This window comes from Bufo bufo, chromosome 2 (assembly GCF_905171765.1).
Source record: "Bufo bufo chromosome 2, aBufBuf1.1, whole genome shotgun sequence".
NCBI classification, from domain to species: domain Eukaryota; kingdom Metazoa; phylum Chordata; class Amphibia; order Anura; family Bufonidae; genus Bufo; species Bufo bufo.
The window spans coordinates 288,830,783-288,854,780 of NC_053390.1; the positions used below are offsets into that span (position 1 = coordinate 288,830,783).

General features: G+C 45.6%; 1 protein-coding gene across 6 annotated transcripts in view; it reads left to right on the forward strand.

Annotated features, from left to right (window-relative positions):
• Positions 1–23,998, forward strand: part of MTMR3 (myotubularin related protein 3) — an 86,152-nt gene that overhangs the window by 38,613 nt on the left and 23,541 nt on the right. For all 6 annotated transcript variants that reach the window (XM_040416690.1, XM_040416692.1, XM_040416689.1 and 3 more), the window contains 2 exons: positions 6,561–6,727; positions 7,205–7,301. In XM_040416690.1, coding sequence (XP_040272624.1) covers positions 6,561–6,727; positions 7,205–7,301 — 264 coding nt within the window. The remainder of the gene's footprint in view (positions 1–6,560; positions 6,728–7,204; positions 7,302–23,998) is intronic.

Consider the following 23,998-nt stretch of genomic DNA (forward strand, 5'->3'; position numbering starts at 1 on the left):
CTGGCGACAGCTCCTCGGGTGTTCACCAAGGTCCTAGCCCCTGTCCTCGTAGTAAAGTTGAGGCACACAGTTTTCAGTGTTGCAATCTCAAAAGGATTTATTCATTCAAATCACATAGTAGTTTCATCCTTTTGCCCAATATTTGTTTTAGTGAATATGAACAGTATTCTTGGACCAGATGTTTCGGTCACATAGGACCTTCATCTGCAGTCACATTTTTATCTATAACACAATAATAATGAGCTGGATTAGAACTATTAAAACAATCAAGCTAGATACATATATTCAAACATATTACAATGTGTTAAATAGCAAATGTCAATATGGAGTGAGAAATCCACAGAGTCCATAATAGGGAATTCTGTTAGTGCTGGGTACTTATTTCATATCGACCATATAATACACGTCTATATTTATCAAAACAATGATAATATACTTAATACTGGTTCATGAGTAATGGAGCATTTGTCTATATAGTACCCCCCAATCTCATAATAAACACCTGCTAAATCTGTGTATAACAAAGTGTTAAATGCCACTGGTGAGCAATGGGGTTATTTTAACCACATATATGCCAGAATATATAGTCTGAATCCTGATTACATTAAATGAAATCCATATGGTATGATGAGGTATATGCGATTCATGTTTGGATTACTGCAGCTATGTGAGCAGGTTCTCCAAACACTCCACATGTAGATTTCTCCCAAACTGACATACATTTAAAATTTTTCATTTTTGCCCCTTGTAGCCACTCATATCATAAAATGCATTGTAATGATTTCATAGTAATAATTTCACCTCTAGCGACCCGCTCTATAATCCTCTATGTTGATCGAATGCTGAATATCGATAACCTGTGGGGAATAAAAGTCTTGTTAGGGCTGGTAAGTATCAGCGGTACCTGTTCTGACAGGTATGGAGGCAAGTGGGACGCTGGATGCATGGCGTCTGGATCGCATTGCCGCGGTTTAAAATCGTATGGGCTGATGGTAGTTCCGGTCATGTGATCGGAAGTCACGTGACGCCTGGGACGAGCGTGTGCGTTCCAATAGCGACGTCATGTGAGCGCTGCGTTCCACCATTCTATGCTATGGGCACGGCGCTAGTTCTAATCTTGGCAGAGGGAGGTTTCTATCCATGGTGAAGTCACATGAGCGCTGCGTACCACATTCTATATGATGAGCACTACATTAATCTTGGGAAAGGGAAATTTGTATCCAATATAAAAGAGATAGATAGGAAATGTAACTCAGCATAATCAGCTAGTAAATGCATGATAAGGTGATAGATAACTACCATATGGCAATATATGATAAAGGTTAATTTACTATGAAAGGGAGATAAAGGGCAGGTAAAGCAGGGTGGAAAAGAGAACATTAGGAAAAAAGGGAGGGAAATCAGGCTCGAGCAATGGGGAGGAAAAGGGAGGGAGGGTGAAATGATCTCGCCCACACCCGATGCAGACAAAAATTATTCTCAGCGAGTCTGTGGAGAAAATGGAGTAGTATTAAGACCATATTCTTAACATTAACCACGGTACAATCAAGTATTGATAAAAAAGTCACTTGTGGGTCCAAAAAGCCTCCCTTTGTTTCAGGAGGAGTGTCCAGTTACCACCTCTCCTGGGTCGATCGACTTGTTCCAGGATCTGGAAGCGGAGTTGCGAGATTTGGTGTTTCTTGTCTGAGAAATGATGTGATATAGGCAAAAAATTATGACCAAGTCTAATGGTTGATTTATGTTTGCTTATTCGGTCTCGCACATGTTGAATAGTCTCTCCAACATATGCGAGACCGCACAGGCATTTTATCAAGTAGACCACATAACTGGAATCACAGGTATAGAATCCTCGGATTGGGAAAATCTTTCCGGTACGTGGATGCGTTGCATATTCCCCTTTTATCACACTTGAGCATTGAGCGCAGTGTAGGCAGGAATATGTGCCGTGTCGTCTACTCCGTAAATGGGTCTGTATCAGTGGTTTAGTGAGGCTCCCTATATTGGCCTTGACCAATTTGTCTCTGATATTGGGGGGTCTTTTGTAGCAAGTTAATAGGGGTTGTTGAAACTCCTGTATTCCGGGAAAAGCTTTAGCCAATAAAGGCCAATGTTTTTTAAAAGCCTGTTGTATCTTTGGCATTAAAGGGTGGTACGTGGTTATGCATGCTATTCTCTTTTGACTGGTCGGTTGCGGCCTACGGGTCTCTTTAAGACTATTTAAGGCCCTTTTTAGAGTAGTCTCAGAGTAGCCCCTATGTGAAAATTTTTGAGTCATCATGTCCAGGCGCGTGATTTTGGTCGTGTCGTCAGTGACGATCCAATCAACTTGCGTAAACTGTGATCGTGATAGGGAGTTTTTTGTGGCTCGGGAGTGGCAACTCCTGTAGTGTAAGAGACTGTTGCGGTCAGTAGGTTTATTGTAAAGGTCTATTGATAGTGCTCCTGTTTGGTCAATTTTTATGAGTGTGTCTAGAAAACTGATCTCGTCTTTTCTAGTATGCAAGGTGAAGCCTAGCTCGCTATATACCTGATTAAGGTCCTCTACAAATCTGTTTATAGTAGATGCCGGTCCCCTCCAGATGCAAAAGACATAGTCTATAAAACGATACCATAGATCGGCGTATTGACGGAACAAGGGATTCATGTAGACAAAATCCTCCTCGAATGCTATCATAAAGGCATTTGCATAAGGCGGGGCCACTTTGGACCCCATAGCGGTACCCCTTCTCTGGCCATAGTAGGTGTCACTAAATAGGAAAAAGTTTTTCTTGAGTATTATCTCAAGGATCGTAAGGCAAAATTCCTGCTGTATGGCAATCAAATTGGAGTTATTTTGTAAAAGTCTTGCTGTAGCTTGTATGCCCTTGTCGTGCACTATAGATGTATATAGGCTATTGACGTCTAGAGTAAATAGGGTACTGTCTGGTGTTAGTGTTGTTCCCTTTAGTTTTTTAAGGAAGTCAGATGTGTCCAGTATGAAGGATCTAGACGTCTTGATTAATGGTGTGAGGATTTTTTACATGTAGATAGCTAGAGGGGAAAGTATAGAGTCAGTTGATGCAACTATTGGATGCCCAGGGGGGTTAATGAGACTTTTATGGATCTTTGGTAGCGTGTAGAAAACCGGAGTGATAGGATTCTGTTTAACAAGGAAAATGGCCGTTTTGGGATCTATAATCCCTAACTTCGAATATGTGTCCACTGTGCTGGAAATTAGTCCCTGTATCTGTATAGTGGGATCTCTCGGCAGTATTTCATATGTATCGGTGTCTGAAAGTTGTCTCGTGATTTCTGCCATATAGTCTACCTTATCCATGACAACCAGGGCTCCCCCTTTGTCCGTGGGTTTTATGATAATGTTTTTGTTACGTTGTAACGCTTCGACTGCTAACTTCTCGCCAGGGGACAAATTATTTGTGTGTTTGAAATGGCCCTGTGTGTTTTCCATTAGTATTTTATGTACTAAGTTCTGGGATAAGGAGATGTATGTCTCCACTGGATGTTTATTTTTGGGTGGCATTAAGTAACTCTTGTTAGGAGGCACCCTCCTTTTATCAGACGTCCGCCAGCGTGGACCTCATCCACTGGAAAAGCGACTAGCCCTCCACTGGAAAAGCGACTAGCCCTCCTCCGGTCGGTTCGCAATCTTCTTCTCCACTGCCGTCAGTCCTTCCGATCCAGCATGCGGGTATTAGGGCAAATGGTTGCCTGCTTCGAGGCGTTCGTTCGAGTTTCATTCCCGCACCTTTCAAAGGGCGATCCTTTCTGCCTGGGACAAGTTGCCGGAGAGTCTGGACCGGCCCTTCCTTCTATCTCCCCAAGTTCGGGCCTCCCTCCTCTGGTGGTTACGGACCCCTCTCCAGGGGAAATCCTTTCTTCCAATGACCTGGCTGGTGGTTACCACCGATGTCAGTCTGCAAGGTGGGGGGGTGTTTCCTCCCTGGTCCGTCCAGGGCACTTGGTCTCGATCGGAGTCCAAGCTGCCGATCAACATACTGGAATTGAGGGCGATCCTCTTGTCGCTCCGACACTGGACTCCCCTACTAAAGGGCCATCCTGTTCGTGTACAATCGGACAACGCCACAGCCGTGGCGTATATAAACCACCAGTGGGGCACTCGCAGTGCCGCGGCAATGCGAGAGGTTACCCGCATTGTCCTCTGGGCAGAAGCTCACGTTCCGGCCTTGTCAGCGATTTTATATTCCAGGGGTGGAGAACTGAAAGGCGGACTTCCTCAGCCGGACCACCATCGACCCGGGCGAGTGGTCGCTACACCCGGACGTGTTAGAGTCCATTTGCCTTCGTTGGGGTCGTCCGGATGTGGACCTCATGGCCTCCAGGTTCAACCACAAGCTTCCCACCTTCATGTCCAGAACAAGGGACCCGAGGGCGTATGGCGCCGACGCCCTCGTTCCTCCGTGGCAAGAATTTTCCCTTCTGTATGTGTTCCTGCCCATCCGCCTTCTGCCTCGGGTTCTCCGGAAGATCGCAGCAGAAGGCATTCCCACGATACTGGTCGCTCCAGATTGGCATCGCCGGTCTTGGTACGCCGACCTGATGCTGCTCCTGGGAGATGCGCCTTGGCCGCTGCCTCTAAGAGAAGATCTCCTCTCTCAAGGGCCGATTTTCCACCAGCATTTAAGGTCGCTATGTTTGACGGCGTGGCTGTTGAGACTGCAGTTTTGACGCAACTGGGTTTTTCCGCGGATGTGGTTCGCACCATGATCCGCGCCCGGAAGCCTGCCTCGTCCAGGATTTATTATCGGACTTGGAGGTGTTACCTGGGATTCTGTGAGAATTTGGACGTTCCCCCTCTCCGTTTCGCTCTCCCCACGGTTCTGTCTTTCCTACAGTCCGGCCTGGGCCTCAGTTCCTTGAAGGGTCAGGTTTCGGCGCTGTCCATCCTCTTCCAGCGTCCCCTGGCCCCTCTCGGGCCTGTCAAGACCTTTTATTCAAGGAGTGTCTCACTCGGTTCCTCCATATTGTTCCCCGATTCCGCCCTGGGACCTGAATGTTGTGCTCTCGGCACTCCAAGCTTCCCCCTTCGAGCCATTACGGACGATCTCCCTACGACTTCTGTCCTGTAAGGTCATGTTCCTTGTGGCCATCACATCCCTCAGACGGGTGTCCGAATTGGCGGCCCTTTCTTGTTCCGAGCCTTTTCTGGTCTTTCACCAAGATAAGGCTGTTCTCCGTCCCTTCCCTTCCTTCCGAAGGTGGTTTCTGCCTTTCATCTCAATGAGGACATCGTCCTCCCCTCTCTGTGCCCATCCCCTTCCCACCCCTGGGAACGGGAACTACACCGCTTGGACGTTGTTAGGGCCTTGAAGATTTACTTGGAGATCACCGACTCCTTTCGACACACGGACTCTTTTTGTGATTCCGAAGGGTCCGCGCAAGGGGTTGGCGGCCTCCAAGGTGGCTATCGCCCGCTTCATTAAATTAGCTATTGCTGAGGCTTACCGCACCAAGGGCAGGGTTCCGCCTTTCGGTGTCACCGCTCATTCCACCAGAGCGGTCGGTTCCTCTTGGGCCCAGAGACATCGGGCTTTGGCTGAACAATTGTGCAAGGCAACTTGGTCTTCCTTGCACACCTTTACCAAGTTCTACAGGGTGCACACTCATGCATCGGCGGATGCTGCTTTGGGCCGCCTGGTCTTGCAGGCGGCTGTTTCTTGATGCCTACGGTGGCTTCGCCTTGGGCTGTGGTCCCTCCTCTCTTGGACTGCTCTCAGACGTCCCAAGGTCTCCTGTGTCCCCCAAGGAAATGGGCGAGAAAACAAGATTTTTGTATAACTTACCAGTAAAATCTCTTTCTCGCTCTTCCTTGGGGGACACAGCACCCACCCATCGTTGTTTGTTCTACAGGTTACGGTTTGGTTGCCCCTGTCGGGTAGTTGACTTGTTGGTTCCACTTTGTTGGTCTTTGCCTTTCCTCACTACTTGGACACGCAACTGGCAGTCTGTCTCTCCAGGCTGAGGGTATAGCTGCTGGAGGAGGGCCTTAACAGTTTTCACTCAGTGTCACTCCTCCTAGGGGGCTGCGCTTATACCCAAGGAAGAGCGAGACAGAGATTTTACTGGTAAGTTATGAAAAAAAATCTTGTTATTGTTCATATTGTCTCCTTTGCTGGCTTGATTTAATTTTCAATCGCATTATACTTTGCTTGTTTCCATGGTTACGACCACCCTGCAGTCCAGCAGCGGTGGTCGTGCTTGCACACTATAGGAAAAAAAGGCCTGGCCTGTGTGTACTCCCACAATCTCAGCCACCAAAGAGACTGGAGCCTTTTCTTATAATGTGCAAGCACGGCCACCACTGCTGGATTGCTGGGTGGTCATAACCCCTAGTAACGAGGATTGTATAATGGGATGGAAAAATTAATCAAGCCAGTAAAGGAAGCAATATGGGTAATCACGATACATTAGTAAGTGCCTTGTATTAACCTTGTCTACATGATAAATGCCATTTGCTGAAGTGAGACAAGCTTCAGCTTCCATGTGAAGATCTATATAGGATTTATGGAGAAACTAATAAAGGTTTTCTTTAATCCTAGGTGTCAGTTTTTCAACTTTGAACAGGTTCAGGAATGGCAGAAACGTCTCAATGCTGCACTGCGTCCACCCAGTCGTATAGAAGATCTCTTTTCTTTTGCTTACCATGCTTGGTGCATGGAGGTTTATGCCAGTGAAAAAGAGCAGCACGGAGACCTGTGTCGACCAGGTATGCAAAGACATTATCCTTAGGCTAGGTTCACATCTGCAGCAGAGGTTCCAATAGCTGCCTCTCTCACGAAATATACTGTACAAAAAAAGCCTCCATGTCAGAATCCCGCCCGATATATATTATAGTATAGTAAATGGGATCTGGCAGGCGCCTTTGTTCTCAGGCACATGCCGCATTCCTATACCACAGCAAGAAAAACATATATCGCCAGTTTTGAGTTGGTGTTCCCCTGACAGGAGGAACAATTATCTGGCTTTGCTTAGAAATAATTTGGCCACACTATTAGTCCTGTTAAAGAGTTGGTGATGATGGCTGTCAGCCAAATGACCTATTTATGTCCAGGACTATCATATAATTATCAGCTCATTTATAAATAAATCAACACTGTCTTGTGCTGTTCATTTAGACAATGATATGTATATCTCTTGTTTTCCTCTTTGCTTATGTGCTAAATTTTTTTTTTTTTTTTTGCAGGTGATCATGTGATCTCACGCTTCAAGAATGAAGTGGAACGGATGGGGTTTGACATGGATAATGCTTGGAGAATCTCTAACATCAATGAAAAATTTAGGTACATAAGCTTTATTAGAACCATACAAGTATAGAGATTATACTAGTGTACACTGGCCATATTAATATTTTATTTGTAATATTAATAGCATTTGATCACTGCATTTCCCTTATTGTATGTTAAACAGCCAATGCTCAAAGGGGTTTAAGGCAGTGTGTATGTGTAAAAAAAAAAAAGTTTTCAGACACATTTCCGACAGGTATTCAGCGGGCCGCATTTATCATACAGATACGCCAATTTTTTGCGCAAGTGAAGTTACTCCATCTGTCTCGCATCTTACCCGAAAAAGGGGTGTGCTGAGGAAGCGGGCATTTATCATCTTCTGTGCCAGTTTTCTGACATAGAAGAAGACTGACTGGCATAGATTTCAGTTCAGGCGCATGGACTGTTGGATGCCGCGCCTAATTTATGACGTGGCCTACGCCTCATCATAAATCAGGCGAGGCATCCAGCAGTGCGACTGGTAAGATAACCTGGAGTACACTTCAGGGTTATGATAAATCTGTCCCAATATTCAAAAACAATTTTTGGCTGTTTTCTTTTTCATTTCAGCAGTACTATTGAAAATTAAATGCATAATATTGTCTTTTGGTAGTAGTTGGCACAGAGAGATAATACTCTAGCCCAGTGATGGCGAACCTTTTAGAGACAGAGTGCCCAAACCGCAACCCAAAACTTACATATTTATCGCAAAGTGCCAACATGGCAAGGTAACCTGAATATTACACTCCAATATAGTATATCTTCCATGTACTTTATCAATTAGCTATAATACCCTGCCTACATCCAATGCTTTGCCTGTGCTGTTCATAGTGCGTCCTGCGCTGATGAATGGCAGGAAAAGTCTAAGGCATGTTGGTACACCATAGACTTTTTTTTTTCAGGGTGCGGTTGCCCACAGAGAGGGCTCTGAGTGCCGCCTCTGGCACCATGCCATAGATTCGCCATCACTGCTCTAGACAGACAGGTAAGCCATTGTCAGTTTACTGCTGCTGTAAAGTGAAGAAGTAAATTATCATTAGTAGGTGTAGAATTGGGATAACAATATGACCGCTCTATTGTTCTTCTGATAGACCTAGAAAAAGATGACCCCCAGAAGAGCATTAGACTCATCAGTGTAATGTGCGATATTCTAATTGAGTCACTGATCTCCTTCCCTCTCTGGTGACTGTGAAAGGTCTGACTGAGAAAGCGAATTGAGGCTGTGCTAGTCCAAACAAAGGAATAAGTTAGAAGCCAGAACATTAAGTAGAATACATGGCGTGACTTCAAAAAATTATCTAAAAAAAACAAAAACAATTTAGGCTACTTTCACACTTGCGTTTGGGGTTCCGCTTGTGAGATCCGTTTGAGGGCTCTCACAAGCGGCCCCGAACGGATCCGTTCATCCCCAATGCATTCTGAATGGATAAGGTATCAGTTTGGCTCCGTTCCGCCTCCATTCCGCTCTGGCCGTTTTGGTGTCCGCCTGGCCGTGTGGAGCCAAACGGATCCGTCCCCAGTATTAAATTCATTGGCCCCTCCCTTCCCAGTATTAAATTCATTGGTGGCCAGATGCTACTGCAGTCCTGGCTGTTATGGTTACTTAGCAATTTTAGAAGCATTATACTTACCTGCGCTGTCTGTGGCCGGCCGGTCGCTCCTCCTACTGGTAAGTGACAGGTCTGTGCTATAAGCAATGCGCCGCACAGACCTTTCACTTACCAGTAAGAGGAGCGACCGGCGGGCCACAGACAGCGCAGGTAAGTATAATGCTTCTAAAATTGCTAAGTAACCATGGCAGCCAGGACTGCAGTAGCGTTGGCCGACAAAAAAGTGATTGTGATAAATTGGATGAAGGTTGTGGTTGAGTTATTAGCAAAAATAATGAAGTTGGATTTGGAAGCAAGTAAAAATAAAAGGAATCAAGAGGATTACATAATATTAAAGAAAAAATGCTTTAATACTGGGGAGGAAGGGGGATCTGGCCCTAGCTGCCTGGCAGCACCCGATCAGGGGGCTGAGATCCGCACAATTAACCCCTTAGGTGCGGCACCTGAGGGGTTAATTGTGCGGATCACAGCCCCCTGTAAGAGATCGGGTGCTGCCAGGCAGCAGGGGGCAGTTATGTACACAGTTCTTAGTATATTCTAACTTGAATTGTCCCCATCACCATGGGAACGCCTCTGTGTTAGAATATACTGTCGGATCTGAGTTTTCACGATTTGTGAAAACTCTGATCTGAAAAAGCTGTTATGCAGACGGATCCGTTCTGAACGGATGCAAGCGTTTGCATTATAGGTGCGGATCCGTCTGTGCAGATACCAGACAGATCTGCATCTAACGCAAGTGTGAAAGTAGCCTTACTCATGTTTGGAAACAAAAATTACCGTATTTTTCGCTTTATAAGACGCACTTTTTCCCCCCCAAAAGTGGGGGGGAAATGGCAGTGCGTCTTATAAAGCGAACACTGCCATGTTTACTTTGGTGACGCTGATGCATCGCAAGCCGCGATGTATCAGAGGGGTGGGAAGAGGGGACGGAGGCTGGCAACACTCGCGGCGGGGCCCAGTGCAGTAACTGTACTGTAATACATCGGGCCCCGCTCACGGCAATTATCACATGTACAGTCTATAATCTTCAAGCAGTATCTCTGCTTTAAACTAGGGCAATCCTCTGTAGTAGTACAACTCACTATGAAAGCGGCAGGCAGAGCGGCAGCGTAACCTCGCGATTCTCCCTCATTCACGCTCCTCCCACTTCCTTCCCATGAATGAAGTGGGAGGAGCGTGAATGAGGGAGAATCGCGAGGTTACGCTGCCGCTCTGCCTGCCGCTTTCATAGTGAGTTGTACTACTACAGAGGATTGCCCTAGTTTAAAGCAAAGACACTGCTTGAAGATTATAGACTTTACATATAAAAGAAAGCAGAGTGTAATGAAGCAGTTTTCATAACAGTACTCACTATGAAAGCAGCGGTCCAGCCGGCGCGTGACGTCACTCACTTGGTCATGCTCCTCCCACTTCATTAATGAAGCTGGCAGGAGCGTGACTGAATGAGTGAGTGACGTCACGTGCTGGCCAGACTGCTGCTTTTATAGTGAGTACTGTTATAGAAGAAAGCAGAGCCATTAAAAGAATTTACATATAAAATCTACTGTGTGCCCTGTGGTGTAATGGGGGTCACTATTCGCACAGGGACAATATACTGTGACACATATGATACTGTGACCAGCATAAGATCATCTTATGCTGGTCACAGTATCATATGTGTCACAGTATATTGTCCCTGTGTGAATAGTGACCCCCATTACATATGATGCTACATCCCCCGTAGTAGTGTATCATCCACACATCCCCCTCATAACAGTGCGTCATCCACAGGTCCCCCCATAACAGTGCGTCATCCACAGGTCCCCCCATAACAGTGCGTCATCCACAGACCACCATTAGTTCAAAACCCCTCCAAAAGCACACCTTTTGGTTAAAAAAAATTTTTTTTCTTATTTTCCTCCTCAAAAATCTAGGTGCGTCTTATCAGGTGCGTCTTATAAAGCGAAAAATACGGTACATACAATATTCACATAGAAGCTCTTCATATGTGACTAAAAAAAATTTGATGGTAGTATCCCTTTAAAGAGAATCTGTCACCATGGAACCCCACCTCCACCACTGTAATTGCTGTACAGCTGAAAAGACACACATTTTTTATTAGAATTTTTATTTATCTCCAACATTATAGCATAATAAATATATACCCTTTGCTGATCATTGTCTCTCATGCTTTATTAATTGATATATTGATATATGGCTTTGCCTATCTTAATTTTGGCCATTCGTCATCAACTGGATGAATAAATCTTAGGAATTTACACTATATAATCTCTGGAAAAAAAAAAACATTTTTCTTTAAATATTATGTAATCCTCTTGATTCCTTTTATTTTTACTTGCTTCCAAATCCAACTTCATTATTTTTGCTAATAACTCAACCACAACCTTCATCCAATTTATCACAATCACTTTTTTGGTGGCCAATAATCCCAAGTGTATTAATATAATTTTCTTCCTCAGAACATTCATATCCTCATTATGCAACAAGAAAAGCTATTTATTAACTGAAATTTTGATCATAGAAAATATCAAGTGTTCTACTGCTCGGCATAAAATTCTGATTTTATAACATTCCCAAAAAACAGTGGATCCTTACTTTTACCACATAGGACATTGTCTTTTATAGTCCAATACATATGTCTCCAAAGGATTGCCAAAATCATAATATCTTATTTACTAAATTAAAAAAAAAATTCTCTCCAGTTTTCAGATGTAATTACCCTGTCTACTGTTCCAGTGCTTCAAATTTTTGTCTACAAGTTATCTTTTTGATGTATCCAATCAATAAAATACATAGCAAGGCATGAAATGTTTTTTTTTTTTTTTTTTAAATATTCCTTCTCTGACTTTACTCAACTTGAATCTATTTATTAACCCAACTATTACTTCTGTGTTAAAAAAACAAACTTAAATTATTAGATTAAAAACATACCACTATAACAACCATAAAATACCCAAATGTGCTTTAATCCTCCTTTGATACCTCTATACCTCACATGTATTTATAGCTTATTACCAATCCATCACCTGCTGCTGCAGTTTCTTCAACTCCCCCAACTTTATCCTTATATTGTGACCACCTCTCTAATTCTTTTCCCTAATTACCTGCAATAAATGGGTAAAAACTTAAATAAATAATAATTATGTAGAAAGACACCCTCGCAAAAAAAATAAAAAAGGAAAAGAAAGAGAAAATAATAAGGGAAACATTTAACCATTGAATAACTCTTAATTTCCCTCCCTCACTCATGCCCCACATCCCTGGCTAATTTTACTATAGCATATTAGAGGAGGAAATTAGCACATTAGGCTGAGTTCACACGGGGGCTGCGGGAAAAGATGCGGGTGCTTTGAGGGAACATGCACGATTTTTTCCCCCCGCGAGTGCAAAGCGTTTTAATGAGTTTTCCACGCGTGTGAGAAAAATCTACATGTTTGGTACCCAGACCCGAAACCGGACTTCTTCACAGAAGTTCAGGTTTGGGTTCAGTATTCTGTAAATTTTATTATTTTCCCTTATAACATGGTTATAAGGGATAATAATAGCATTCTTTAATACAGAATGCTTAGCAGAAGGTCAATTGAGGGTTAAAAAATAAAAAAAATATTAACTCACCTCCTCCAATTGATCGCGTAGCTGCCGGTCTCCTGTTCTTTCTTCAGGACCTGTCAAAGGACCTGTGGTGATGTCACAGAGCTCATCACATGGTTCATCACCATGGTGATGGATCATGTGATGAGCACAGTGAGGTCACCACAGGTCCTTTGACAGGCCCTGAAGAAACTACAGGAGACCGGCAGCTACGCGATCAATTGGAGGAGGTGAGTTAATATTTTTTTTATTTTTTAACCCTCAATTGACCTTCTCCTAAGCATTCTGTATTAAAGAATGCTATTATTTTCCCTTATAACCAGGTTATAAGGGAAAATAATACACTGAATAGACTTTCATCCTAGCAACCATGAAAATGCTTGCTTGCGATTTTCAAGCAGCCCCATTCACTTCTATGGGGCCTGCGTTGCGTGAAAAACGCACAATATAGAGCTTGCTGCGATTTTCACGCAACGCACAAGTGTAGCGTGAAAATCACCGCTCATGTGCACAGTCCCACAGAAGTGAATGGGTCCGGATTCAGTGCGGGTGCAGTGCGTTCACCTCACGCATTGCACCCGCACGGAAAACTCGCCCATGTGTAAGGGGCCTTAATCCCACACACACGAAATCCTTGGCCTGTGAATTCAGTTATTGTCGTCTTTGAACCATTTTGATTATTAACTCCTAGAAATTAATCTTTTTTTTATTTTTTTTTCCGCAAAGTTTGGACCACATTTGGGGTCTCTGCTGAATAATCTGTAAAAATAAGGATTTTATGACCACCCATTATCAAAGGCTGCGCCTTTTTATAGTCCTTCGTCAACTTTAGTTTATCATGAAAATCCAGTAGTTTTGCCACCCCTGGTTTAGAATTTTTGTACTTTTAACTGAACGTACCTGTTTTAAACTTTTTCAACTTTTATCTCTTCCTTAAGGGCGCATTCGCACTAACATTTTTTGGTTCCGCTTCCAAGCCGCATCTTTTGCGGCTCGGATGCGGACCCATTCACTTCAATGGGGCTGCAAAAGATGCAGACTGCACTCCGTGTGCTGTCCACATCCGTTGCTCTGTTTCGTGGCCCCGCAAAAATTATCGATTAGGACATAATCTTGTCCCTTTTGCGGACAATAATGGGCATTTCTATAATTGGCCACCTGTTTCATAAATTGCGGAATGCACTTTGGTGGCATCCGTGTTTTGCGGATCCGCAATTTGCGGTCTGCAAAACACGGCACGTTCGTGTGCATGAGCCCTAAGGCCGAGAACCTTGGGAATATCCAGCATAACCATTTTATACTATTGCTCCTTGATCTTTTCTTAAGATCGTCCAGTTTTGTTGTTAACCATTTATTATCTTTGCCCTTTAGCCTAGAATGTAAGGATACTATTTTGTCCTCCATAGTCGTAATATTTTTTATAGACAATCAATCTTAGATGAGTATGTGGAAATTTCAGCTTTTAATTCTTGCAGTGTTGATTGACTCTAGATGGCTAGTTTTCTTTTTAATGGCTATGTACACCTTTGGGGGCAATTTTTATTTATTATTAATTTTTTATTATTGCGTTATACTTATTTTGAGCTAAAAATATATATTTTTCAATTGGTCTTTATTAACAATATGGAATCCTTTTTTTCTGTACATAGCTGACATACTCTACTAGCTGCCTGAGGATTTTTTATCTTTTCGGTCATCTAAGGAGCAGACGGACTCCTTATCTCTGCTCTCTGACATTATAACCACTCATTATAAAGTCAGGTCCATAAATATTATGACATCAACACAATTCTAAAATTTTTGGCTCTATACGCCACCACAATGGATTTGAAATGAAACCAACAAGATGTGCTTTAACTGCAGACTGTCAGCTTTAATTTGAGGGAATTTACATCCAAATCAGGTGAACGGTGTAGGAATTACAACAGTTTGCATATGTGCCTCCCACTTGTTAAGGGACTAAAAGTAATGGGACAGAATAATAATCATAAATTAAACTTTCACTTTTTAATACTTTGTTTGCAAATCCTTTGCAGTCAATTACAGCCTGAAGTCTGGAACGCATAGACATCACCAGACGCTGGGTTTCATCCCTGGTGATGCTCTGCCAGGCCTCTACTGCAACTGTCTTCAGTTCCTGCTTGTTCTTGGGGCATTTTCCCTTCAGTTTTGTCTTCAGCAAGTGAAATGCATGCTCAATCGGATTCAGGTCAGGTGATTGACTTGGCCATTGCATAACATTCCACTTCTTTCCCTTAAAAAACTCTTTGGTTGCTTTTGCAGTATGCTTTGGGTCATTGTCCATCAGCACTGTGAAGCGCCGTCCAATGAGTTCTCAAGCTTTTGGCTAAATATGAGCAGATAATATTGCCCGAAACACTTTAGAATTCATCCTGCTGCTTTTGTCAGCAGTCACATCAATAAATACAAGAGAACCAGTTCCATTGGCAGCCATACATGCCCACTCCATGACACTACCACCACCATGCTTCACTGATGAGGTGGTATGCTTAGGATCATGAGCAGTTCCTTTCCTTCTCCATACTCTTCTCTTACCATCACTATGGTACAAGTTGATCTTGGTCTTATCTGTCCATAGGATGTTGTTCTAGAACTGTGAAGGCTTTTTTAGATGTCGTTTGGCAAACTCTAATCTGGCCTTCCTGTTTTTGTTGTTCAATTTCTTTTATTGAAAAGAGCATAAAAGGACAGTACCTCAAAAGACAAAATCAGCTCGATGACAAGTCGAAGCTGCGTACAATTAAGAGTATACACTCAAATGTTCAACGGTACAGAGAGCAATAATATGCATAGAGGGGTACAACCAGAGGTCAGTCAGCCTTCCTGTTTTTGAGGCTCATCAATGGTTTACAGCTTGTGGTGAACCCTCTGTATTCACTCTGGTGAAGTCTTCTCTTGATTGTTGACTTTGACACACATACACCTACCTCCTGGAGAGTGTTCTTGATCTGGCCAACTGTTGTTATGGGTGTTTTCTTCACCAGGGAAAGAATTCTTTGGTCATCCACCACAGTTGTTTTCCGTGGTCTTCCGGTGTTGCTGAGCTCACCGTGCATTCGTTCTTTTTAAGAATGTTCCAAACAGTTGTTTTGGCTATGCCTAATGTTTTTGCTATCTCTCTGATGGGTTTGTTTTGTTTTTTCACCCTAATGATGGCTTGCTTCACTGATAGTGACAGCTCTTTGGATCTCATCTTGAGAGTTGACAGCAACAGATTCCAAATGCAAATAGCACACTTGAAATGAACTCTGGACCTTTTATCTGCTCATTGTAATTGGGATAATGAGGGAATAACACACACCTGGCCATGGAACAGCTGAGAAGCCAATTGTCCCATTACTTTTGGTCCCTTAACAAGTGGGAGGCACATATGCAAACTGTTGTAATTCCTACACCGTTCACCTGATTTGGATGTAAATACCCTCAAATTAAAGCTGACAGTCTGCAGTTAAAGCACATCTTGTTCGTTTCATTTCAAATCCATTGTGGGGGTGTATAGAGCCAAAAATTTTAGAATTGTGACAGTGTCCCAATATTTATGGACCTGACTGTAGCTCAATCCTTATCTTACTGATAAGAATGTGGCTTAAAAAAAGTGTTTGGCATCTCAGTAGTTTAGAGAGAAGGTTTTAGATGACCAGAGCAAAGTGAAAGTGAAAGTACCAGTCACACAGTTAGAAAAACAGTTAACCCTTTGTCACTGAACAGCAATATTTTTAATAAAGGCCATTTGAAAATATGATTTTTAGCCAAAAATAAGTTAAATGCAATCCTAAAAAATTAAGTTCAAAGGTGCACATAGCCTTTAAATCTCACATTCACAGGAGAAATAAAAAAAATAAAAAGCACTTATAATGCCCATCTGATACTTGCCTGAAATCATTCAACTGCAGCTAAACATATAAAATAGTCTTTATATCTGAGCCCCTTTAATGGGAACGTTTGACTACTGCCCTGCTCTAATTATTTTCTATCAGCTTAAGGGTGCATTCACACTACCGTATAAATGGATCCGCATCCATTCTGCAATTTTGCGGAGCGGGTGCGGACCCATTAATTTCAAGAATAGGCATTCTCTATATAGTGCTTGCCATGTGCGGTCCACAAAATGCGGAATGCACACGGCCGGTATATGTGTTTTGCGGATCTGCAATTTGCGGACAGCAAAACACTTACGATTGTATGAATGTAGGCTAAGTCAGGGATCAGCAACCTCTGGCACTCTGAAACTACAACTCCCGGAATCCTCCTTTCACTTCTTTGGGAGTTACAAGAACAGTATGTGTGCATGCTGGGAGTTGTATTTTAACAACAGATGAAATGTTGAAGGTTGCTGATCAATATATTTTAGGCTGGGATCACATCACGTTTTTGCCCTAAACATAGATGTTGGGATAAAAAAAGGATGCAAAAGCTTACTACACTACGCTTTATGATCCTGCAGAGTCCATCAAAAAAAGTATACTTTCTCGTGCATGGCATTGGGGGACACAGCACCATGGGTATATGTCCAACTACCACTAGGAGGCGACACTAGACATAAAAAGTGTTGGCTCCTCCCCGTTGGGCTATACCCTCTCCACAGACACTAGGCAGCTCAGTCTTGTTCTAGTGTCCGTAGGAGGCAGACCTGACCTGCTTTTTGTGCAGGTCATCCTGCTACTTTTTTTTTTTTTATTCAATCATTTTTATTTTCTCTTCTCTGCAGGTTCTGGCCTGCTGCAGGGGTGGCTCCATCGTGTTCCACTTTAGTTGCCCCCCTGCGGGCGCCTACTCAGGTACCTGGCAGCCACCCAGTCCCCAAATCTGCTTCCGCAGTGGAATTCCGTCAGTCCCACGGTTCCCGTGTTGAGTCCGCCGAGGGGGTGGTTACTGCTGCGCCTGAAGACGTCTGAGGGTGAGTATGTTAGATTAGGGATCCCACCCTCCTTCCCGGGGGCGCCCCCCCCCCCCCCCCTCTCCTCCCTTCCCGGATACCTAAACAGCTCTCATTGCTGTGTGGGTAAATGCCTTGCCTCTGATAAGTGCCTTGCCTCTGATACATTAGGTTGTGGGTTTTTCTCTCAGCTGTATCCTGGCCCCAGAAGCCCCCTGGCCTTCTTCTTTTTTTTCTCTCCCTGGGGGTCTCTTCTTCAGTTCTCTCCCCCACCTGGCCCCCCGTTCGTCGCGGCAGTTCTGGGGCACTATCGCTATCGCGGCCGTTCGCTCCCGGCCGTGGTCCACTAATTTAGTCCCCGGCTTTTCGGGCCTACTGGGCCGCAACTCCCCGCCCACTTTCTCCCTTCCCGGGCTTACTCCGTTTCCTCCCCTCCGTGGGGGGAGCCTGGGAGGGGCCTCTCCTGCCTGCCAAGCCAGCCCCAGGTTCCCTGCTCTCTCTGAGGGGCGGTTCTTCCTCCGGCTGTCGGCTCCTGCTCTCTCCGGTCGCCATCTTCTGTTCTCCTGCTTGGGGTGCGCTGCACAGCTCCTGGGGTCCGGTAGGCAGCCTCTGGCTGAATTGCTCCGCTGGCTCCTTTCCCTCTCTCCCCTCTCGATTGCTGCATTCTTCTGCAGCCCTGCCACCTGCTATATAGCTGCTGCAGCAGCTCTTGGGAACTGTGGCATCCGGGGTAGGTCAGCCCTGCTGCTCTGTGGGGCCTCCTCTCCCAGCCTCCCTATCGGATCGCCACGTATTTTACGTGCGTCCGTCGTCTACGGAGGTTTCCACGTGGTCGCCTTGTCCCCCCTCCCACCCTTTTGTGTGTAGGTCCCCCCTGAATGGGCTCCCTCCATGTAGAACCATGGGAACCTTGCCTGACTTGCCCAATCCCTGGCGGAGTCGCTGGAGCGCTACCTACAAATTGCGGTCTCCTTCCCCCCTGAGCCACGCTCACGCTCAGATACAGGGTCACGCAAGGAGTAGCCCACGAACCAACCTCGGGTGGTCTCAACTAGCTTCCACCCCTCCTCGGCATCCTCGGGTCCCCCAGGACAGGCCTGAGACTGGTGACGAAGCCTTCTATCTGGGGACACCTCTGCACCGATTCCCTCGGAACAGAGCATCAGGCGGTCTTCCACCATGCAGAATCCCTCTGCGTGGTCAAGTCAAACGTGCATGGTGGTACCTACCCTACCAGGTTTGGCGCCCCTCTAGTGGACTTTCGGATGGCGCTCTCCTGCCTGCACAGATCATTTCCGCACTGGTAAGGCAGCCGGCTCCGTGCTTAGCAACTGGCACACCTACAGGGTGTCTCTGGTACATACGCCCTCGTAGGCTGTATACAACAGACCTTCCCGGTTCCCCTATCCAGGGGCTATGTTCTAGGCAGGCTGATAATTCAGGCAAATGCCACTTGTAGGGTTGGTAACCCTTCTCGGCCTCTATAGGTTCTTTTGTAGTGCCTGTACCTGAGAATACAGGCCGGCTTCTATGCCGTGGCGATTACATCTGTCTGTTTCTAGTTCCTGCTGACTGGTGTTCCATGCGGCACTATTTCCCCCTATCGGCGAGATATACAGGCCGCCTTCAATTGCCGTAGCAATTGCACCTGTCTGTCTCCAGCCACCTTGCTCCCTTCATGGGTAGAGTCCCTACACCATCTCCTGATGCTGTATCCAATATCCCTGGCGGGCTCTATTGTGTTCCGTGCGGCACTATTTCTCCCTTCTCGGCGTGATATAGAGGCCACTCTCAATTGCTGAGCAATTGCCTTTGTTTGGTTCTAGTGGGCACCAGGCTGCCACCTTGTTCCCTTCATTTTTATTTACCTTCTCTATCTCCAGGGGCTGTTGCCGTTGCTCCTGTCTGGCCCTATGGTGTACCTTGCGGCACTATTTCTCCCTTACCGGACGAGATATTGAGGCCACTTTGTAGTGCCGTTGCCACTGCAACCTCATCATAGTGTGCACCAAACAGCCATCTTACTCCCTTCTTAGGTAGAGTTCCTCCACCGTCTCTGATGCTGCAGCCGTTACACCTGTCGGGCTCTATGGTGTACTATGCGGCCCTGTTTCCCTCTTTTTAGGTGAAATAGTGGGCATCCTTCAGTTGCCATTGCACTTACTTAATTGTGGTGTGCACCTGTCGTTCCTTGTGGTACCGTGCGGCCCTATTTTTCCCTTCCCGAGCGAAATATAGGTGCCATAGCTAACGTGGCAGCCGTTGCACTTCTCTGGTCCTAGGGTGCTCAATGCGGCCACATTGCTCTAATCTTAGACCTAGTACCTCTGCCATCTCCAGATGCTGTACCCATTGCACCTCTCTGGTCGTATCTCTGCACTACACAGCCGTATTTCTACCTTACAGGTTGAGGACCTGTACCCTCCAAATGCGGTCGCATTCCTGGATGCTGTGGCTTTGTTTCCACCCTCCTTAGAGTGCAACATGCAGCCTCTTTACCTCCGTTTTAGGCGTGTATTTTTAGTACCCATGTGCTGGGCCCTATGGTGCAATCTGTGGCCCATACAGTTTCTGTATTACTGGGTGCTTCCTTCCCCGGGCTCTAATCTGTGCTGTGGATGTTGGTTACTTCCCTTTTCGGCCATCCTGGTTCAGCATGAACATGGTAGCCATATCTGGCAGGGGTGGGCCAGCCCAACCCCCACCTCCACCTTGTCGGTCTATTGCTACTTCTGGGTACCCAGTATATGGCTGATCTGTTCTGGTCTGGTGGGTGGTCCACATACAACCACGCTCCCTACACCATGGCCAGGTGGTTGTTGGTTTTTGTGCTAAGGTTGCTATTGCCATCCCTATCAAATACTACTTTCGGCTGCACTCCGCGTTCCCCATGTTATAAAGGAGTACCCACGTTGTTTTCTATTACAGGGCGGACCATTCCTGGTGGAGTACAGTGATCTCCACTGGATCTTCTCCTTGTTATGGTTAGTAGCTTGGTGAGCACCGGCCGCTGCAGCAGTTTTCGGCCATCACTAGATGTCCTCCGCCACACGGAATCCTTCTGGGGTCAGCGACATTATCCTCGCTGGCCGTCCTCCCTGATGAGTCAGGGACAGAACCACTGAGCGCCACACACCTGCCTGGTAGGTGAATTTCTGCTTATTGCTCTGACATAGGACAGTTCCTTCTGGGTCCAGGTGTTCCCTTATATTCTCTGCTTAGTTGTACTATCTAACAGAGGGCAGTCCCCTGGGACCTTGCTATTGTCTGCACCTTTCTGGTACTCTCTCTCCCTGGGAGCCTTCTGTATGTCGGTCGCAGCTGGTTTCTACATTTCGTGTAGTCACTCCTGTTTCTTTTATAGCGACTTCGCCATTCCTTATGTATATGGCGTCTGTTGTTTTAGTGGTACAACCCAAGCCGCTGTATTTGCCCTCCCCCGGGACAATGTATGCAGTTTGCTAGCCACTATTCTTTGAATGGCTAGTTGTCCATGGCCAATTCCTTCCCATATGGTGGTTCTTTTCATTTTTTCTTGGATATTCAGTTTTTTGTTGTCCTCTGGTGGTTCAGTTCATGGTTCCTTGTGAGCCCATTGCGGGTACTCCTTTCTGGAGTCCCTGTCCCCGTTTATTTGACCACACAGATTCTGTAGGATTATCGTTGTTTGGGAGGGGCCTGGGTTGATTGTTCCCCTTGCGGGTTCCAATAGCCTTGTGGACCTCTTGGGATCCGTGTCTATCTTCCCATCCTCCCACGTTAGGACCTGGTGTTGAGTGGTTTAGTGCTACGGTTTGCATTTCCACCTTTATGGTCTCCTTCGGGAGGGACTTCCTCCTGTTTGTAGAACCTTCCTCCTTAGACTGTTGGGAGTACTCTCCTTCTCCTCTCATGTCTCTCAGTCCAGTGTGTCCCTGCTGAGATTTCCTGGGCCTGCATTTCCCTGATGCTTCATTTGGCCGGGGTTTCTCCGGTCTAGTGCTTCTCAGCGATATTTTGTTTTCAGGGGCTCGTTCCTCGTCTCCTGGTTTTGGGATGCAGGTCTTCTCTTATTTTTTTATTTTTTCCTGGCCTTTACTTACAACCCCCTCCCTTTCCAAGGGTTGGCGGTTTCCCTTAGCGCCTTTGGGGTTTTCTCTTTTCAATAGGACGCTTAACTTCATCACCTGCTTCGCAGTGGGGGGAGTCCTGCTCCCTTCATATGTGAGTCTTGCTATGGCTTCCCTCACTCCTGTGTGCCCCTGCTGAGATTTCCTGGGCTTGCATCTGGTTCCCTTCTTCCCTGATAATTCGTTTCGCCGGAGTTTCTCCGGTCTTGCGCTTCTCAGCGATATTTTGTTTTCCTCGTCTCCTGGTTTGGGGATGCAGGTCTTATCTTTTCTCTTTTCCTGGTTTTTACTTACAACCCCCTCCCCTTCCAGGGGTTGGCGGTTTCCCTTAGCGCCTTTGGGATTTTTTCCTTTCAATAGGGCGCTTAACTTTTTCACCTGCTTTGCGGTGAGGGGAGACCCGCTCCACTCACATGTGAGCCTTGCTATGGCTTCCCTCACTCGTTTGGCCTTCAGTGATTCCATGTTCCCTTGCTCCCCTGACCCTTCAGGGGTTGACCTCAGGGTGTTTGTGCTTTCGCCTGAGACAATTGGGATGTTAGGTAGATCCAATACGCGATGCTGTCCTACTTTCTCTCCAGCCTTCGGCTGAGCTCGGTGTTCCCCTTTGCCTTCTTCTTGCATTTAGGACCTTCTCCCAGGCATTTGTCCTGGGGTGCTGGCAGTCGTCACTGTGGCCTCCTTGGGGTTTCTCCCTTGTTTTGAGGCTTCCCGCCTATTCCGTGCTTTTCTCCTGTTGGGTCACATGGTTTTCCCGCACCTGTATGCCCAACAGGTGGCATGGTTGTTCTTCCCACCCTCGGGGACTGCTTTGGGACGTCCCATGGTGCTGTGTCCCCCAATGCCATGCACAAGAAAATTGGATTTTTTGTACTCACCGTCAAATCCTTTTCTCGTAGTAGGCATTGGGGGACACAGATCCCACCCTATGTTGTTTTACTTCCGCTTCTCCGGGCTGGTCTCTTGATCTTCCCGGTACGGGAGTTGTTGGTTCCTTGCCTTTTCTTCTCTCTCCTACTGCTTTTGGTACAAACTGAGCTCCCTAGTGTCTGTGGAGAGGGTAAAGGAGCCAACACTTTTATGTCTAGTGTCGCCTCCTAGTGGTAGTTGGACATATACCCATGGTGCTGTGTCCCCCAATGCCTACTACGAGAAAAGGATTTTATGGTGAGTACAAAAAATCCAATAATTTTATTTTATTTTTTTAACTATATACTGTATGGCGTCCTTCGGAGGTATCAGTTTAACGTATGCGTGTTTTTTTTTTTTTTTTTTAATAGGTTTAATGTAATAAAAAACGTGATATGAACCCAGCCTTATTCTTATAGCTCATGCCAACATGAACATCTCAGGGGAACATGAAAGTCACAATTTTTTTTCCTCCTCCCTTTCATTTCGCCATCCTCCCATTAAAGGGTTTCTGTCACCCCACAAAACTCTTTTTTTTTTTTTTTTTTGGATAGTTAGATTCCTTATAGGGCGATATAGGAGAATATAATAGTCTTACTTACTTTCATGCGGCCGATTCTTTATAAAACAAAGTTTTATAATATGTAAATGAGGGCTCTACCAGCAAGTAGGGCGTCTACTTGCTGGTAGCTGCTGCAGAAATCCGCCCCCTCGCCGTGTTGATTGACAGGGCCAGCCGTGATCTCCTCCTCCGGCCGGCCCTGTCAGTAGTTAAAAAATCACGCGCCTCTGGTCATTCGGCGCAGGCGCTCTGAGATGAGGAGGCTCGTCTCCTCAGCACTCCCTCAGTGCGCCTGCGCCGAATGACCAGAGGCGCGCGATTTTTGAACTACTGACAGGGCCGGCCGGAGGAGGAGATCACGGCTGGCCCTGTCAATCAACACGGCGAGGGGGCGGATTTCTGCAGCAGCTACCAGCAAGTAGACTCCCTACTTGCTGGTAGAGCCCTCATTTACATATTATAAAACTTAGTTTTATAAAGAATTGGCCGCATGAAAGTAAGTAAGACTATTATATTCTCCTATATCGCCCTATAAGGAATCTAACTATCCAAAAAAAAAAAAAAGAGTTTTGTGGGGTGACAGAAACCCTTTAAGCTTACCAAGGGACTGTGCAGTTTACACTGTATCTTGATGCATACCGAAGACTTCTAAGCAATATAATAGAGAGAATCCTTTTCAGGCTTAATGCGAGGGAATGCAAGTGAGCAGAAAGATGTAAAAATGACATTTTCTGAAGCTGTTACTTTCATGGAGTGATATTTTCCGTGATGACAGATTCTCATCAAGGGCTCATTCACACGAACGTTGCCCCTCCGTTGCCGTATTGCGGCCCGCATACAGCGGATCCACAATACACTGGGCACCGGCCATGTGAATTCCGCTTCACGGATGCGGACCCATTCACTTGATGAATGGGTCTGCAAATCTGGAGATGCGGAACGGAACCCTACAGAAGCCCTACGGAGTGCTTTGGTAGGTTCCATCTCGTGCCTCTGCACTGCAAAAAGATAGAGCAAGTTCTATCTTTTTGCGGAAC